Source organism: Podarcis liolepis (assembly GCF_965112155.1).
Source record: "Podarcis liolepis genome assembly, chromosome: 8".
Classification (NCBI taxonomy): Eukaryota; Metazoa; Chordata; class Lepidosauria; order Squamata; family Lacertidae; genus Podarcis; species Podarcis liolepis.
This window is the reverse complement of record NC_139560.1, coordinates 87,479,154-87,498,373: the sequence shown is the minus strand read 5'-3', so window position 1 is coordinate 87,498,373 and position 19,220 is coordinate 87,479,154. Positions and strand designations below refer to the sequence as shown.

The window sequence follows — 19,220 nt, the reverse complement described above, 5'->3', positions numbered from 1 at the left end:
AGAACAGGATTGTGCCCTTCGTGATCTCCACTAGCGGACTTATGTAGTCCGATCCAATGCATATTTGTTGAGATTTAAGTCTCACTGAGTTTAGTGAGGCTTACACTTAAGTGGAAGTGCATGGGATTGCATCCCCAACTTCTGAAATTTATTTTTTACTTATTTTTAAGCAAAATTCTGTATTAAGTTTGGTGCATTAAAGAATTGCAAATTTTCCATTGTTGCAAAGAAGTCACTTTCTCTGTGCTCTTTGATTTCTCTACATTTGTGGGTTTTCATTCATTCATTTTCCACCTTCACCTGATACTGCTGGCCAGCACAGAGAATGAGATGGTCATAAGGCACTTTTCTCCCATTGGAAACCAGTACATGTTTTGCAGCTCTGTCTATGCCAGTCATTTTTCCAACCACAACATTAATCCATGAACTAAGTGACATCAGTGCGTAGTCATTCTCATTAAAACAATGGCTGTGAAGAAAGAACATGTGATTTTTTATTAGTTGACTGCAAGCATGAATTGTATACTTGGTGAGCTGGTTAAAGTCTCAGAGTGCATCAAGTGCTCTATCTTACAGAAGTTTACTGAAGTCCACAATGAGAAATTATTCAGTATAAAGAACTTGAAACAAACAAGTAAAACAATAACCCGTTCTATTAGATCACGTTATAAAATACTGTAAATGTAACAATAGGATATTAAAATACGTATGAAGTTTGAATCATACTTTGCTTCAACTATGATCAGTAGTAGGACAATTCAACAATAAAGTGTGGAGATGCTAATTTACATTGCAACTATGTTAAACTGTAAATTCCTTGAGGTAGGGACATTATGGGCTGGATTCAACTAGTCAGGCAGTGGAAACAAGTGCAATGAATTTCACTAGCACAATGGGGCTCCCTCCCCAACCCCTGTATCAGCTTGGGGAGTGATAGGAGAGCCCAGGCCAATATGCAGGGGTAGGAAAGAGGAGACTGTTTGGTCTGGCAAGCAGAAATGCTCACACTGATGAAACGATGAGTTTAACGACTAGTTATTAAACTGGAGGAACAATCAGACAGTGAAAGAAGGGTACCCCCCCCCACTTAGGAGGCCTATAGGAGAACCAGGAAGGGGCCGACACGGCTCAATTAATGACTGGATATTCACCCTGAATTTAATAATAATAATAATAATAATAATAATAATAATAATAATAATAATAATAATTTTTATTTATACCCCGCCCTCCCCAGCCAAGGCCGGGCTCAGAGTGGCTTGCAAGCAATAATAAAAACAAGTTGAATGATTACAACTTAAAAACAAAATTAAAATACAACATTAAAATATTGAAGCATTAAAATATTAAAATATTAACATATAAACATATCAGGGGCAAAGTGTGGGGGAGGGTGTGATGGAAAAGTTTGTGTACTGAGCATGTTGAGTCCCCGAGTGTTTCTCCCCCTGCCAGCAAAGAGTTAACTGGCTCGAGTTGCAAGGGAGGCGGAGTGGCTGTGGGCGAGATTCCTGGGGTCTGTGAGGGGGATTCTGTCAGGAGGTGAGGAGAGCGAGAACTCCCAGGAGATGCTCTCAGAACCCGGTTAAAATAGACAAGACACAGTCCCACACGATGCTTTGCAGGAAAATGGGTCCTCAGAGGGAATACTCCGACAGGAAAGGGTAATAGTGTTTCTGTTGAAGAGACGCCAAGTGTTTCATATTTTGAAAAGAGAACAATTGGATTGGATTTGTCTACAAGAAACTCATGTAACCAGGGCACACAGGAAATTACTTACAAATAAAAGACTAGGACAAGAATTTATCTCATCGGACAAAGTCAAGAAAAGAGGAGTTGTGATTTATGTAAAAGAGAAATGGACCCCAAAAATGATGTTTAAAGATGAACAAGGAAGATACCTGGCAGTGGAAATACAAGTACAAGGAGAAAATTTTTTAGTAGTTGGAGTTTATGCACCAAATGAAGGCAAGGCGGAATTCTTTAAGAAGCTCCATGAAACTCTGATGGACTATTTGGACTATAATGTAATAATCATGGGAGATATGAATGGCGTGGTTTCTACAAATATGGACAAGGCACAAAGACTGACAATTTCCAAGGAAGGGAGACTTCCGAAGACCTTCTTTGAAATGACTGAAAATATGGACTTAATAGATATATGGAGAACAAGGAACCCTCTCGAGAGAGAGGGAACCTTTTTCTCCCAAGCAATGATGACCTGGACCAGAATCGATCAAATTTGGATTACTAGTGGGATGGCTCCAAAGATTAAGAAAATAGAAATCTGTCCAAAGACTTGCTCCGACCATAACACCGTGAAGATGGAAATGAAACTTACAACAACTGGTCAATTTAGATGGAGGATGAATGACACCCTGTTTCGAGATGAGGAGATTCACATGAAGGCCCAAAAAACTTTAAAGGACTATTTTGAAATAAACTTAAGGGCCGATGTGGAAAAAAGAGTGATCTGGGACGCAAGTAAAGCTGTGATGAGAGGATTTTTGATACAACAAAATTCAATAAAAAAGAGAAAGCAGAATGAGAAGAAGGAAAAGATCTTGGAAAAGATAAAAGAAGGAGAGAAAAAACTAAGATCAAAACCAAAGTCCCAGGAAATCCTGAGAGAGATTAAGTTATATCAAACACAATATATGGAATTGATGAATCAAGAGATTGAGTGGAAGATAAAGCAAATGAGACAAAAGACATTTGAATCTGCAGACAAATGTGGCAAGCTTTTGGCTTGGCAATTGAAGAAAAGACAGAAACTAAATACAGTTACAAATCTAGAAGTGGATGGAAAGAATATAACTAAACCCAATGAGATTAGAAACTGTTTCTTGGGTTACTTTAAAAAATTATACTCACAAGGACTACAGAATGAAAAGGATATAGATGAATTCCTTAAAAAATATGGACTACAAAAAATCTCTCATCAAAGTAAGGTGGATCTAAACCAGAGAATAACAGAACAAGAGATAGAGGGTGCCATCCAGAATATGCAACTAGGCAAATCTCCAGGACCAGATGGATTGACTTCCAGATACTATAAAGCTTTAAAGGAATGGCTGATACAACCATTAAAGGAAGTCTGTAATGAGATCTTAGAGGGGAAAAAGGCACCAGAGTCGTGGAAAGAGGCGTATATTACACTCATACCAAAGACAGAGACTGAAAAGACTCAACTTAAGAACTACCGCCCAATATCATTACTTAATGTGGATTACAAAATTTTTGCAGACATTTTGGCAAAAAGATTGAAAAGAGTTTTGATGGAAAAGATTCATAAGGACCAAGCAGGCTTTCTCCCAAAAAGGCATTTATCAGACAATGTGAGGAATATAATTGATATTTTGGAGTTGTTGGAGGTGAATATAAACACTAAAGCAGTTATGATTTTTGTGGACGCGCAGAAAGCCTTTGACAATATTTCTTGGAGCTTTATGAAAAAGAATCTTCATGGGATGGGGGTAGGCCAAGGATTTGAGAATGGTATGGGTGCGATATATTCCGAACAAAAAGCTAAGCTGATTGTAAATAATGTAGTAACGGAAGAATTTAAGATAGAAAAAGGGACACGACAAGGGTGCCCAATTTCCCCATTGCTTTTTATATCAGTCCTGGAGGTTTTGCTAAATATGATTAGAGATGACCAGCAAGTTAAAGGTGTACAGGTCGGGGCAAAACACTATAAGTTAAGAGCTTTTGCAGATGATTTGGTACTTACTTTACAAGAGCCAGATACTAGTACAAAAAGGGTGTTGGAAATAATTCAAGAATTTGGCCAGGTGGCTGGATTTAAACTGAACAAACAAAAGACTAAAGTGTTGGGAAAAAACCTAACAGTTATGGAGAGGGAGAAATTCCAGAATGAAACAGGTTTGACAGTGGTCAAGAAGGTGAAATACCTAGGGGTTTATTTGACATCTAAAAACTTGAATTTGTATAAAGATAATTATGAAAAATGTTGGTTAGAAATCAAAAAAGATTTAGAGATATGGTCAAGGTTGAAATTGTCAATGTTAGGCCGAATTGCAGTTATTAAGATGAATGTATTGCCTAGAATGTTATTTTTGTTTCAAATTTTGCAAATTCTTGACAAGATGGATTGTTTCAAGAGGTGGCAGAAAGACATCTCGAAGTTTGTCTGGCAGGGCAAAAAGCCCAGAATTAAATTTAAAATACTGACAGATGTTAAAGAAAGAGGGGGATTTGCCCTGCCGGACCTAAAATTGTATTATGAAGCAGCAGCGTTTTGCTGACTGAAAGAGTGGATGCTCCTCGAGAATACAGACATTTTGGATTTGGAAGGTTTTAATAATACATTTGGTTGGCATGCATATTTATGGTATGATAAAATCAAAGTGCATAGGGCCTTTAAAAATCATATTGTTAGAAAAGCATTGTTTAATGTTTGGACAAGATACAAAGATTTGTTGGAAAATAAAACCCCTAGATGGTTGTCATCCTTGGAAGCTAAGGCATTTAAAAAACTCAATATGGAGGCCGAATGGCCAAAGTATTGGGAAATTTTGGAACAAGAAGGAGATAAATTGAAGTTAAAGAGTCATGAGAAATTGAAACTTAAAGTACGAGACTGGCTCCATTATTATCAAATAATGGAAATGTATAAACAAGATAGGAAAATCGGCTTCCAGGTGGAGAAATCAAAATTAGAAACTGAATTGTTAGAACCCAATACCAAAATTTTATCGAGAATGTATAACTTGCTGCTGAAGTGGAATACACAAGATGAAACAGTTAAGTCAGCTATGATTAAGTGGGCACAGGACAGTGGTCATAACATCATGTTTGCTGACTGGGAATGGTTGTGGAACACCGGGATAAAATTCACGGCATGTAATGCCTTAAAGGAAAACATTATGAAAATGATCTATAGGTGGTACATGACCCCAGTCAAGCTAGCAAAGATTTATCATCTGCCTGACAATAAATGTTGGAAATGTAAAGAATCTGAAGGTACCTTTTATCATCTTTGGTGGACGTGCCCAAAGATCAAGGCCTTCTGGGAAATGATATATAATGAAATGAAAAAGGTACTTAAATGTACCTTTCCTAAAAAACCGGAGGCCTTCCTCTTGGGCATTGTCGGCCAATTGGTGTTAAAGAAAGATAGAACTTTCTTTATGTATGCTACAACAGCAGCAAGAATTCTCATCGCAAAGTATTGGAAGACACAGGAGCTACCCACTCTGGAAGAGTGGCAGATGAAAGTGATGGACTACATGACATTGGCTGAGATGACTGGCAGAATCCGCGACCAGGGGAAGGAGACGACGGAAGAAGATTGGAAGAAATTTAAAATTTATCTTAAGGACTATTATAAACTTGATGAATGTTAAAATGTCAAGGTTTTGAGAATGAAAGGGTTTCAGCGATATAAGAATAGATTGGAGGAAAGACTAGTAAGACATATTTCTGACAGAATCACTAGAAGTTGCTGAAAAAAATTGGACATTGGGATGCAGAAAGGGGAGGTATGGGGGAGTCTGAGAAACAAGGTTTATGAGATTAAGGTTATGAAGTTATGTGTGTTTGTATGTCTCTTTATATGTTTGTATTGTGTTTTAAAAAAACTTTGTAAAATCAATAAAATTTTATATATATATATATATATATATATATATATATATATATATATATATATAATAGTGTTTCTGAGACCAAGGAGGATTTGGGGGTCTATAGGGAAACACTCCAGTTAAAATCCTACGTTCCTGAAGTCTGATCTATGGAAGATGTGTAAAAGGAAGTAACCTTAAGCCTGAACAGCATACAGCCTATAACTTGAAACAGTACTGTATACGTTTTAATAAAAAGCAACAGCACTGTTTGTTACATGTCTGTGGAAGAAGAACCAAAACTCCTTGTTTACATCTTTATAATAAAGTTTGTTTGCAACCTGTTTTCCAAAAAGAAAAATCCACTGTCGCTTGTGATTCATTCTCCATTGGGGATTTTACCTAAGAGAAAGGGAAACAGGCCTGGCGCAGCGGCTCCAGGGAGAGAGAGGGCCGTTGTGCCCATTGCAGAGGGTGGGGGGTGCTGGTTGTGCCCACACAACAGGCACCCTTCTCCAGAAGAGAGCCCAGAGAGGGAAGCTGTGCCAGGCAGGGCCTCCGGGGCGGCTACGCCTCCTTGGCCCCATGGCCGGCGAGGAGCTTCGCCGCTGGGCTGGCCGAGAAAGAGAGAGGGCTGTGGTGTGCCCAGAAGTTCCTTGTATGACAGCCCTGCACCAGCGCCACGCCACTGGCACCAAGGACATGGAAAGATCCCATTGGGTTCCAAGAGGCAGAAGAAGAACTGATGAAGTTCCAAGAGATGTGGTAATTCTCTTTGAACACTATGGGCTCAAAGATTCAATTTGCAGAGCGCTATGGAATGTTAGAAACCTAAAATACAACAAAGCCACCATTGTAACAGGTGTAATAAGAAACCAAGAAGAAGAAGAAAATATTAAAGATTGGGGGGAAATTGTGGAATAATTGGAAAATTCATATATGCAAATAAGTTCATTAGCAGGGTAAATGTAAAACAAGCAGCTAAACATATTTTTAAGAGAAACTAAAGAATAACTTGAAGATGGAGTAATGTAGATAATGCAGTGTAAAAATTTAAGCTAAAAAGAAACCACAAAAGGGGAGGAGGGAAGACAAATATACAGTATGTGTATTAGAAATATATGTGATTTGTGTTTTTGTAATTTGTATGTTTGTAAATCTTTGAAAAACCGAAAACTAATATATATATATATATATATATATATATATATATATATATATATATATATATATATATATATAAAACAATTAAATATTCTAGGATATCAGCCCAAACACACTGGGGCAGAAGAAGGGGAACTTTGACCCTGGACCTCTTACCAATGCAGTGACTAAAGCATGTTTAACTAAATCTTTGGACCTTTAAAAAGAATGTACAATTTAGTCAGCCATGGGGCAAGCTCACTGTGAAATGCTTTTTTAAAAAGCTGCTTCTCACCAACGTAGTGCCCCTCTTTGAATGGCCATTATTGTGTCTATGTCCGACAAGTCAATTCAATCCTAGAGGGGGTGGAAGCACCACAAACATGGTGTTTTTCAAAACTGATACTACTTCTGAAACCAGGGAGATCCTATGAAAGCCAAATCATATAGGCTGATAGCTCTCGTGAATGGAGATGCAAAGTTATTCATAGAAATAATGGTCATGTGTCAGGGCAGGTGGCAGGAGCAACTGTTTCATTGGGGCAAGACCTACTGGGAAGGGTTGCTGTGCTCACTAGGCCTGAGCTGTTTTGCTTCTTTGGATAAAGAGTTAACTTCACTGACACCTTGTGAGCCATTGCTGACCTGTGAGAGATGCCAGAGGCCTCCACATGGTGTGGGAATCAGAAATAGGCCACCCAATTGAATATCACAAATGGGGGGGTAACTGGAACACTCCCGCCCCCCCCAAAAATCTCAGCTCTTACAGGAGGTCTCACTCAAGGTCATTCTCTGCTGACACTGGATGCAGTTAGACAGGCAAAAATTAACCCCTCTCTTTCCCCTTTATGTTGGAAGGGTTGTGGAAAACCTGGTTAATGTATTCATGTTTGGTGGGAATGCCCCCATGTTAAAAACTTTTGAAACAGAGTATTTCCCATTATATCCTCAACCAAGGTCATGTAGCACCAGATGTTTTGGTAACTGTGGAGCATTTTTCACCCAGAGAGCTAGGCTTAAAGATGGGATTTCCATCATCTCCACCCCCCTTCACCAGGCTCTTCTGCCACTGGGAAGAGTCACAAGCTGCCGTCTGCCCAGTTGCCTGGGGGTGAGGAGATCCTGCCCCAAGTTTGAAAGCTGATTCTAAGAACAGTAATTATTTCTTCTTCCACATTTATTTTTAAAGTTTATAGAGATGTTACTGAAATATTACAATCTACCACCATGATCATGAATTTACACAAAGAAGGCAATACTTGAATTGCTGGTTTTTGTAGAACCCTCTAGAACAGGGGTCAGAAATCTGGAACACCAGTTGTCCCCTTACTCATTGCTGAAGACTACTTTATGGAGTCATTTACTCAGCAAGACTTGTCCTGTATTGATGTAAAAGCAGAAGGTATTATTCCTTTTGGTTATAAATTTCCAATCTTCCCACAAGTTCTGATATAATAGGCTATCAACAGTTCAAAATTAAGGTTACCAGTTGCAGCAGGTGAAATGGTGAGCTACACCTGATGTCTTAATGTTCAAGTGTAAACAGTTACATGCATGTGTTCCTAAGCTAGAAAGATGCATCCTTCTCCCCTCCAGTCTGTGAGTTTTAAATTCTAGGAACATTGGGGTTATGGGCTGAAACCTGAAGAATAGAAGCTCATTCAGACTTTTACACTAACAACATTTTAAAAAAGGCAAATTGGGGAGTGATCTGGTAGGGACAGATGACAGGGATCACAGGAAAGTAGGAAAGCCAAACATGACAACTGTCCCTGTCATTCATTACACAAACCAGCCACATAACAGATATATATTTCACAATTTGAAAATAATGCTTACATTTCAGTCTGTCCAACTTTACTGAAAATGATTTAAACAAACCTGTTAGATAAAAACCGGTTATGTAGACAATTTGACTCTGCTTTCCCAGGAAGTCCATGAGTTGAAATCAAGGTTAGGTTGTTAAATTTCAGATGTGGACTAAATGAGGAGGGAAAGGGGGGAAACACCAAATCAGATTTGTTGAGGCAACACTGCTGAGACTTAGCTTACGTTCATGTTTCGTACTTGTAAGCAATTGACTTCCTCACCAACTTACAAGTTCTTCTTGGTTGTTCAGCATTTCTTATGCAATCATGCAAAAGCTAAAGGTATATGCTTTGCCAGTGTGGTCATTAGTAATCTAGTTGGCTTTCACAAACTATTTTGATGCTTAAAAACAACCACACATGCTTACCATAATTTCCAAATATTTGTGGAACCAACTCCTCAGTGTATTCTTGGTCCTAATGTTGAAATGCAGTTTATGGATAGGGTGAGACCTTCACTGAAGAGTATTAAGACAACCAAATCTCTACAGCTACTCTCTTCCCATATTTCGCAGGGCTGATTTGGATACAATGCTAAGCTATGGTTAAATTATATTTTATCATTAGGTGAAAAGGACTTGGATTTTGTATTCTCCACTTCCCTCTACTCCTCTGGCATAACCATGGAGAAGATATTTGAAGCACCCCCTTTATCTGTTAAACTAGCCAGAGTTCCTTGTTACACTGATCCTAAAAGAATTGCACTGGCTCCCAGTATGTTTCTGAGCACAATTCAAAGTGTTGGTGCTGACCTTTAAAGCCCTAAACGGCCTCGGTCCTGTATACCTGAAGGAGCGTCTCCACCCCCATTGTTCAGCCCGGACACTGAGATCCAGCGCCGAGGGCCTTCTGGCGGTTCCCTCATTGCGAGAAGTGAGGTTACAGGGTACCATACAGAGGGCCTTCTCAGTAGTTGCACCCACTCTGTGAATGCTTTTACTATTTTTTGCTGGGAGCTGCCCAGAGTGGCTGGGGCAACCCAGTCAGACGGTCCACTTCCAAAAACATTGGAAACACAAGGATTGAAATCAGGGGTGCCAACATGAATAAAATATTGTGGAGGCCCAGGTAAGCCCCACCCTGCAAAATCAATCACATGATGAAGTGCACACACATGATTTGAATGGGAATGCCCATCCACTTTGTGGGGGCCCAGCCCCCTCAAATATTTTATTGTGGGAGCTGAAGCCCCCACAGCCCCTAGAAGTTGGTTCCTATGATTGAAATCATTCAATCACACACAATCTAAAAATGGGCAGAATTAACTGCCTCAAGAAGAGGCTGATTGAAAACAACATGGCACCAGCAATTTAGTTAAAAGAAAAATGAGAATAAGTGAGATTTGAGAAATAAGATAAACTTTGGAATAACATTATGTCTAAATTAAGTATTTGAGTATTTGATAAAAATGTTTAAAGTCGGGGACATAATATTTGAACACTACAAAATAAGAGTTGAAATAAGGCGATAAATTGCTGTTTATAATTTTATAACTGGAACGCAGGATTGGGAGATGTGAGGAAGTCCAAAAGCTTAAGAAAAGATGGATGTTGGATATCTGATTTTGTTGTATGTTTTTTATTATATGTTAATCTTTTTGCCTTTTTCTGTTTTTCTTTGTTGCATTTTGGTGTTGGTTTTATATGTGTTTGGTGAATTTAATGTTTAAAATGCTTAATAAATATTTTTTTTTTAAAAAAAAGAAGAGGCTGATTGGAAGAAGCAAGGTCAGGGCAGTGAAACATGTAGATCTAGGGGACAGCCTCCTCTTTTGGTGAACATTTTGAATCACAAAAACTCTTACAATACAACATTGTGCATATTTGCTCAGAAATAAGCCCCTCTGTGTGCGTGCCAACAATTGGGGTTTTTTTTGCTTGTTGCACAGTAACAGTTCTTCACAGCACACAATTGGGAATTATTGCATTACATCTATGCAATGATTTTGATTACAGATACAATAGTGATTCATATATCCTAGGTTTATATTCCTTGCTATCCATCTGAAAGCAAATAAAACAAAAACAAATTTCTGGTCACTGGAAAAAATGAGGGAAATTATGAAATATCTCTAAGGAGAATTGCTTCTACTTTTAACGTAGGTTAAGAATACTGAATGCCATGTGTTGTACAAGCATTGGGCACCCTTTGGTTAAAAAACAAAGCTTCAAGTTAAGAGCTCAACCCAATGAAGCATTAAACAAGTGCACCTGCATCACTGAAGCAAATAATTCCAGCAGAGATTCCTGTTGCTGTGACTACAAAATGGGAAGAACAGCTCAAAGATACTTGTAAAGCAGTAGGGATTAGAGTATCTAGGGAAATAAGTAAAAGGTATTGGGTTTCATTGCCTGGTTTTAGAGGGCAGCTAGAAAAGAAGGACTCAACATCCTTGGCTTTAAAATAAAAAAGGATTATGTTGCCAATTTATTGGAAATACAAGAAACTGTAAAAGATTGCTGTTTTCTATGTTTTTCATTAATGGCAAATCAGTCAGATCATCAGTACTTTTAATGATTCCAATGGATGGGGTAGTTACTTTTTTTTTAATGAACCAAAACACACCTTTCCCCAGCAATATTCAAAAAATGTTTTTCAGTAAATGTCAGACACACTGTGAGCATTACACTAACTTGTAAATCTTAACCATTAGAAGGCAAATATTCTAGCACATGGTTTGAAGGCAGATAATGCAACCATCTTGCTGAAACTGAGTAAATCTGGCCCTGGTCAGTGGCTGCAGAGCCATCCTATGTATGTTGCTGTGAGGTCCGCAGAAGAAAAGCAGGATAGGAAGATAAATTAGTGGGGAATGTCAGATAATATATGTAAATCTCAATGCTGTTTTTGTCCCCCGTTGCCATACCACAGTCTGGTGCAAAGTGGCCTAATTGGCATGGTATATGGCGCATTTTTACACATGTACAATTATTTGGGCCTGAATACAGGTATCATGTGCACTTTGAATCTGTGAACATCTAGGTCTTGTCTCATGTAGGGAAGCCTCTGCACACTGCCATTCACACAAACACACAGAGCTGAATATTGTCTCCAACTCAAATGTCTGTGTGTGCGTTGATTCACATGCTGAGCAAATTGTCTCCTCATCTACTTCAGTGGTGGGGCTGCTCTATACCTGCTGAGGGATGGATATGAGGACCTGTTCCCTCTACTGAAATGAAGGGAAAGACATGGTGGAGATCTGTGCATAGCGAAAATAAAACCCAGGTTAGAAGAATTCAATTTATGCTAGCAAAAGAATATATTTAAAGATAATTCCCAAAAAATATGTTTGGATGTACTGTATGTTAAATTGATCGTTGCAAATTTAAGGCACTTTCTCACTGGGTTTGTGGCACAATTGTCATGGACACCATCCACTGTAAATGTGATTTCACAACAAGGCAAGATAGAACATGCCCTATTTATCTCTGTCCCATGAAAAGAGACAATATCTGAATGAAGCTACTCCAGTAAGACTGAGCACATGACAAACCATTGTATTGTTTTGCTTTGGCATAATTTACCCTCAGTACGAAGGGGGAAACAGTGGGGAAAGGGGGCACATATTTCAGCCAATTCATGTGGCAAAAGGCAGATAGCATAAAACAATAACAATTACTAAAACATTCATTACATGTTAGCCCTGTGATCAGCAAGTAAGCACTAACTATTTAATTAGTCAACTAATTAGCAGCAGGCGACATGGAAGACTCCTGACATTCTCAGACAAATGTAAGATAAAAAGCCTAATTAAACAGCAAGCATTATGCTACCTATTGCCAAACAAGACAGCTGTGCAGGATATTGTGTAATATTGTGCTACAAGATAACAGGACTTGTAGCTATTCTGTCACAAGTTAGGTTTTGGAAGCATGCAATTTCTAAGCTATTTTTAGACAGCTAAACAGCCCCAAAGGAAGGAAAAGGAAATAAGAATTCACTCTAAACAGAAAATCAGTGCTTTTACGAAATGTATCTATATATTAGCAAGGGAAGTGCTATCCACTGTGAATGGTGCGTGCACATTTAAGTGACCATTTCCCCCTGCAATATAGATATTTATTTTGAGAGATACAACTTTCCCCCTATCGTCAGTTCCATGGTTATTGGGAAAGCTGGCAATTAAAATATTAATGTGGCATTCACAACTGACAGTGCACCCTTGAAATTGTGATCCCTGGTCCTTCAGAAATGCAGAAGCTGTATCAGTAATGGAACATGGCCTGTGATGTATAAGGGCCCCTCATAGCCCCACTTCCATAACTGGAGAAGCATGAGAGGAAAATGAAAACAATGTCTATAAGACCCATTAAGGCAACACCTTGCTACTAAAACCTCTTTATGCCCACTCTACTGAAAATAAAGAAGCACCAGTGAGAAATGCAGGAGGTATTTTCTATCTCAGTGGGATATACACATTTTAAAGGAATGCTCCTTAGCCTATTTCCATGCTCAGGTAATAAGCTGAGATGCTGCTCTAGCTTGCAGTTTTCTGCTACAAAAACAGCAGTGACTAATGTTAGCACCTTAACAAAAGTAAAAAAAAAAGGGGGGGTATATCTTTCCAGCATTTTAAAAAACATTTATATTTTAAATCTTTTCAAAGCCCCAATCACAGTAACTAGCATGCCTGAAAATGAATTATATTTGTCTGCTCCTGTGCTAACTGCTTATGCGAAATAATTAGGCAGTAAGAATAATGAAGAGGAAATGGCTTCCTTTTTAAAGATTAGGTTTAAAATTGATTCTATTTTTAGCATGTGTCTCTCCTGCAAGAAAATCAAGGAAGGCTGAGTGGACTTAATATCCAGGTCCTAGGAGTGTACATAAATTCAGGAATGAATTATAAAACTGCAGCATTGTGTGGATTTATAAAAGTGACTGCTCAGGATAAAGATGTGGTTATAACAAGGCATATTTTATTAGTGCATCTTAAAAAATCCAGAATATATCAGATTCCCACCCTGCAATGTGACTGTATCTGAAAACTTTGTTCCATTTCAGAGGCTCTCTTTCCCCATGTGGCTAGTGGACACCCAAGAGAGAGCCTTATTGGTTACGACATCCAGGATGTGGAATTATACCTAGTGAGATATCACCTGCTTGTGGGGTAGGGGTAAAAATGATTTTAGTTAAGCAAACCAATTTAGAATCTTGATTTTAGTGTATATTCTGCTCCTGCGTTAACCGCTTACTTTTGCTTGCTTGCTTTTAGGATGTTTTGCTTTATATAATAATATATTTTTCGTCACAGAAAGACTACAGTATTTTATGCTTTGCACTAGAATGCTGCATAGGAAAGGCATGAAATTAAATACAAATATATTATTTCTCTTACACAAGAGCCTGCAAACGCATGAGAACTGCTACAGATTGTCCCTATTTTAGCACTGTGCAAACTACTGCATGAAGAAGAAGAAGAAGAAGAAGAAGAAGAAGAAGAAGAAGAGGAGGAGTTTGGATTTGATATCCCGCCTTTCACTCCCTTTAAGGAGTCTCCAAGCGGCTCACATTCTCCTTTCCCTTCCTCCCCCACAACAAACCCTCTGTGAGGTGAGTGAGGCTGAGAGACTTCAGAGAAGTGTGACTGGCCCAAGGTCACCCAGCAGCTGCATGTGGAGGAGCGGAGACGCAGGTATATGCAACAAGGCACTAGTGTTTTCAATTTTATAGGCAATAACCAAGGAACTGATGATAGGGGAAACTCTACCAGTAAGGAGATACAAGCTGGATGTTCCAAGTTTAGACTGTGTGTCTTATGCAAACCAACTTTGTGTTTCTATACAAATAATTAAGAAACGTGCATGGTTTTGGAACCCAAGTTAAACTGTTTGTCTTTTCTTGCTGCTGTATGAATCTGATCTTTAAAGAGTTTGTAAGTAAGCCATTTTTAACTTACTAAACATGTGGTCTCTTTCAAGGCTAAGGAAAATGGGGAATTTTGGAAGCAACTTATAAGGGGATATTTTTAAGGCCTTAATAGGGTGTATTTCCATGCTTTGTGTACTGCATATTTTGTGATTTTAAGTTTCTGCTGGAGCTCTCTCACCAAAGAGTACTTGCCCCCAAACCTGGATCTAGGCATGCAGGGAATTCTCCTTTGTATTATATCTAGTATTTTATCTTTTACCGAAAAATACAAGATTAAAACCAACAGTTTTTGTGATTCTAAGTTCTTTTAAACATATTGTGTTTTCATGTTTAAATGTTGTTACCTGCCCTGGGACCTTAGGGTGAAGGGAAGGTAATTAATAATAATACTGAGTCAAAATAGTCATTCTAGGGAATTTGCTGGACTAGGATGTAGGGAAGCTAGATTTCTATGCTTGATTGATTTTAAAGGTCTTTCACATAGTAGCTCCCAAACTCATGTTAGAACCAAAACAGGACATGCAACGAAAAAGAGATATTCACTAGCTCATTGTTGTTGTTTTGCAAAAGAGTTGTGCCTTTTGTACTGCTCCTGCTAGTGGATTAAAGGTGACCAGCATAACTGCAGGGATGACCTTGTATGAATTATGAAGGCCTTCTACTTGCTTTCACTTGAACAGAAACAGAACCCTTCATGTGATCCGGGATGCTGATAAATTAGGGTCCCTGATCATGTGAGGTGGTCTACTTCTGTGAACAGAAGCCTTTTGCAGACCTACCCCACACAACATGGAGGTGATTGGAGAAGGAAGGGGAGCAGCACGCATATGGGGGCATGAGGAGTGGGGCTTCCATGCGCACTCCTGCCCCCAGTGCTTGTGCTTTCACGCAAACACACCTTATACGTAATACATAATATATACAATAAGACTTGTAATATAGTTAAATATAGGCAAGATATTAAAAGAAAAAATGAACTATATAATAATCCAAAAATAATTCAATCTTCCCTACCAGAGAAAAATGGCAGATTAAGTTGATAGATTATGCCAAAATGGCAAAAATAACCAGAAGAATCAGAAATCAGGAAGATTATGTTGGTTGTTGGTAATTGACTGTAAAACTTTAAACTGAAAAACTATTTTTTAAAAAATAAATTTAATTTTTTAAAAAAATTCAATCTCTTGACCTTCCTGAATGGTGTTGTACAGCTTCAACCACAAATATACAGAGGATATACATGGCTTAGCTTCTCCTTCCTTGATATATTTTGAGAAACTGCTTTTGTACTGATTTTATTCATAATTGGACAGCTCTGATTTGGTATTTTAATACTGTTTGGTATTTTTAGTAGCTTTACACTGACCTTTAGCAAAAATACATATGAAAATCTACACACACAAAAAACCTATCTCTGGCAGCAGGCTGCAGTCTTTAAAATAACCTTTCAAAAAGGCGAACAATCAAGGGGACAGCGAGCTAGGAAAGAAAGGGAATAGATTAAAACAAAAACAAAAACCCACAAAGCGCAAGCTTTTCACCCTGATTCCAGAGCTTAATAGTGTACATGTGGTGCTACAATCTCACAAGGAATTCCTACTCTGGGACTGGTCATAAAGAATATTGTGTATCAAAGGAGATGGAAATGGATAGCAGAATTATAATACAGGAGGGAATGCATATTATTTAAAATAGGGTTGGCTGCCCTGTGGTAGCCATTGTACTACATTGTGCCACAGGTCCCAGCATCCTTCATCACTGGGTCATGCTGGCTGTCGCTGATGTCAGTTGGAATCCAACATAAGGAAAACAAAAAGTTATCTACCCTGGTTTAAATGAACCAAGGTGTGGGAAAGGGGAAGGTGGAGTTTAAAAGGCCTAAATTGTATGGCATAGAGCAGGGGTAGCCAAGGGGGTGGTCATTGTTCAGGGATACTGAGAGTTGGAGCACATCAACATCTGGAGGGTACATTTGCTACGGAGAAGGGAGACCAAGATAATAAAAGGTCTGGAAAACAATCTTATGAGGAACGGTTGAGGGAGTTGGGTATGTCTAGCCTGAGAAAGAGGAGACTCAGAGGAGATAGGATAGGCATCTTCAAATATCTCAAGGGCTGTCATAGAATCATAGAATCATAGAGTTGGAAGAGACCACAAGGGCCATCGAGTCCAACCCCCTGCCAAGCAGGAAACACCATCAGAGCACTCCTGACATATGGTTGTCAAGCCTCTGCTTAAAGACCTCCAAAGTAGGAGACTCCACCACACTCCTTGGCAGCAAATTCCACTGTCAAACAGCTCTTACTGTCAGGAAGTTCTTCCTAATGTTTAGGTGGAATCTTCTTTCTTGTAGTTTGGATCCATTGCTCCGTGCCCGCTTCTCTGGAGCAGCAGAAAACAACCTTTCTCCCTCCTCTATGTGACATCCTTTTATATATTTGAACATGGCTATCATATCACCCCTTAACCTCCTCTTCTCCAGGCTAAACATGCCCAGCTCCCTTAGCCGTTCCTCATAAGGCATCGTTTCCAGGCCTTTGACCATTTTGGTTGCCCTCCTCTGGACACGTTCTAGTTTGTCAGTGTCCTTCTTGAACTGTGGTGCCCAGAACTGGACACAGTGGAAGATGGAACAAAGCTTGTTTTCTCCTGCTCTAGAGGGTAGGACTCAAACCAGTGGATTCAAGTTACAAAGAAGGTGATTCTAAATAAACATCAGAAAAAACTTTCTGACAGTAAGAGCTGTTCGACAGTGGAATGGACTCCCTTGTGAGGTTATGGATTCTCCTTCCTTGGAGGTTGCTGGGTGGACAAGATGATCCTTCAGCCCCCTTCCAACTCTGCAATTCTATGATTCTATTCTAAGTTTGTTCTTAACATGTTTGCTTACATCTAAGGCAGGTTGACCAATTTTTAAAGGGAAATAAACCTCCTTATGTTCAGTTGCTCTAGTGTTAGCACTTTTATCTTTATTTTATTTATTGCCTTTATATCCCACCTTTTTCTCCCTGGAGTTCAAGGAGGCATACATGGGTCTCCCTTTCCTCATTTAATTCCCACAACCGGTGAGCTTCATGGCTGAGTGATGATTTGAACCTTGGTCTCCCAGGTGCCAGTCAGACACACTAACCACTATACCGCAATAGCTTTCCATTTTTTCATTTTTCTTTATTTTTCCACTTTTCTCATAGCTAAGTTGGAAGTGAGCTGGGCTGAGAGAAAAACCTCTGGAGCCACAAGGCACAGAGAGGTAAGGTGGAAGATTGGGTAGATGCAACTTCCCTCATCACACACTGGGTGGTTGTTGTGGCCTGTTATGCCGAAGTCCTACCCCTAGGGAGCAATGCCAGGGCTAGGTGGTCAGCCCTTGGGGAATTCCTAGGCCAGCTGCTGGAGATTGGCAGGCTTTCCCACCACCTGTTCATTTGAATTATGGCCAAACTGGCCAGGTCAGGTGAGCAGGGCTTGGGACCTGATAGAAGCTGGCTGCACCCAATCCCAGAGACTGCAGTTGGCCGAAGAACAACCCTCCCTACCCGCCACATATTCAACGATGCTGTGGGTTTGTGTGTGCTAACCTTTTCCTTCTAGGGCACTGCATCCATTGACTTTGCTGTGGTTCAGTAATGGTTGCCCTTTTCAGAACCAGGAAGAAATTTTCCTCCAAACAGATTGGCATTGGGCATGTTTGCCTTCCCCACAGCAGCAGTCACAACTTTGGCGGATAAGGTGGAATCCTTCTACTCTAACAACATGTGTGTGTTGCAGTGGTGCATCACTCTCACCTCAGAACTGTGCAATAACATGCTACACTGTTAGAGGGATCTACTAGGAAGCCTCTGTCCAAAAGCCAAGGCATGTGGTAGATGTGCTATAGAGCTTCCTTTAGTGGCTTGGGAGGGTCATACGTGTTGACCTCCAGCTTGCAGATGACCCATTAATCCTGGGCTTGAGGCTATCATGTGATAGCCCCCCACCAGAGGGTCTGTGAGGGATATATACCCAATGCCTAAGCCAAATCCAACCTATATCTGGAATCAATAAAATTGTGGCCAGTTTTAAAATCCCAGAACATTCTCCTGTCCAGTTTGTTCACCTTCTTGGCTCAGGTCTTGCTCTGGTGTGTGTCACTGTGAGTAGGTCTGCAATTACTGCCTTTGTCCCACAAAAGGACTAAAGAAGGGAAATTGATCTCATTTTTCCAGGCCTGTTTAAATGGCATGATACTTCTTTGCTGCTGTGGTATTTTTTAATTTGTTTATTTTTAGAGGTTTGATTTTATTTACAAAATTCGGAGACACCATATTTCAAAAAATAAATAAAGTAATAGGTGAAGCCACCATGAAAACTCCACAGTTAGCATTATTAAATATTATTAAATGCATTTGTTGAGGTACATATGCTTGTTTGTTGTAGGATATATGCTAGTGGTAGTAGAAATAATGGTGGCTCGGTTCTGGAAGGACTTAAAGAGTGCATATTTGGCATGTTTGCAGGCAAAACTATGGGAAATTGTCTGAATGAAAAGCTCACCTAAAATTATGTATACAAAAAATAAAAACACAGAGATACTTTTGCTGAAGACTCCTACAGTTTTATTTTCAGTAGCTGTAGGCATTCCTTCAAATACCCTAGTTCCCAAACTCTGTAGGTTTCAAAGCTAAGCAACAGAAGTTTGAATTGTGCTTGGAAGTGATCGGCAGTAGTTTAATTAAGAACTGGTGAGATGTATTCTGTATGACCCATC

At 39.3% G+C, this 19,220-nt stretch overlaps 1 protein-coding gene across 2 annotated transcripts in view; it reads right to left on the bottom strand.

The window, feature by feature from the left end:
- Positions 1 to 19,220, bottom strand: part of CFAP61 (cilia and flagella associated protein 61) — a 139,340-nt gene that overhangs the window by 41,648 nt on the left and 78,472 nt on the right. For both annotated transcript variants that reach the window (XM_083519052.1, XM_083519053.1), the window contains 2 exons: positions 8,613 to 8,711; positions 301 to 469 (listed from right to left, as the gene is read on the bottom strand). In XM_083519052.1, coding sequence (XP_083375178.1) covers positions 301 to 469; positions 8,613 to 8,711 — 268 coding nt within the window. The remainder of the gene's footprint in view (positions 1 to 300; positions 470 to 8,612; positions 8,712 to 19,220) is intronic.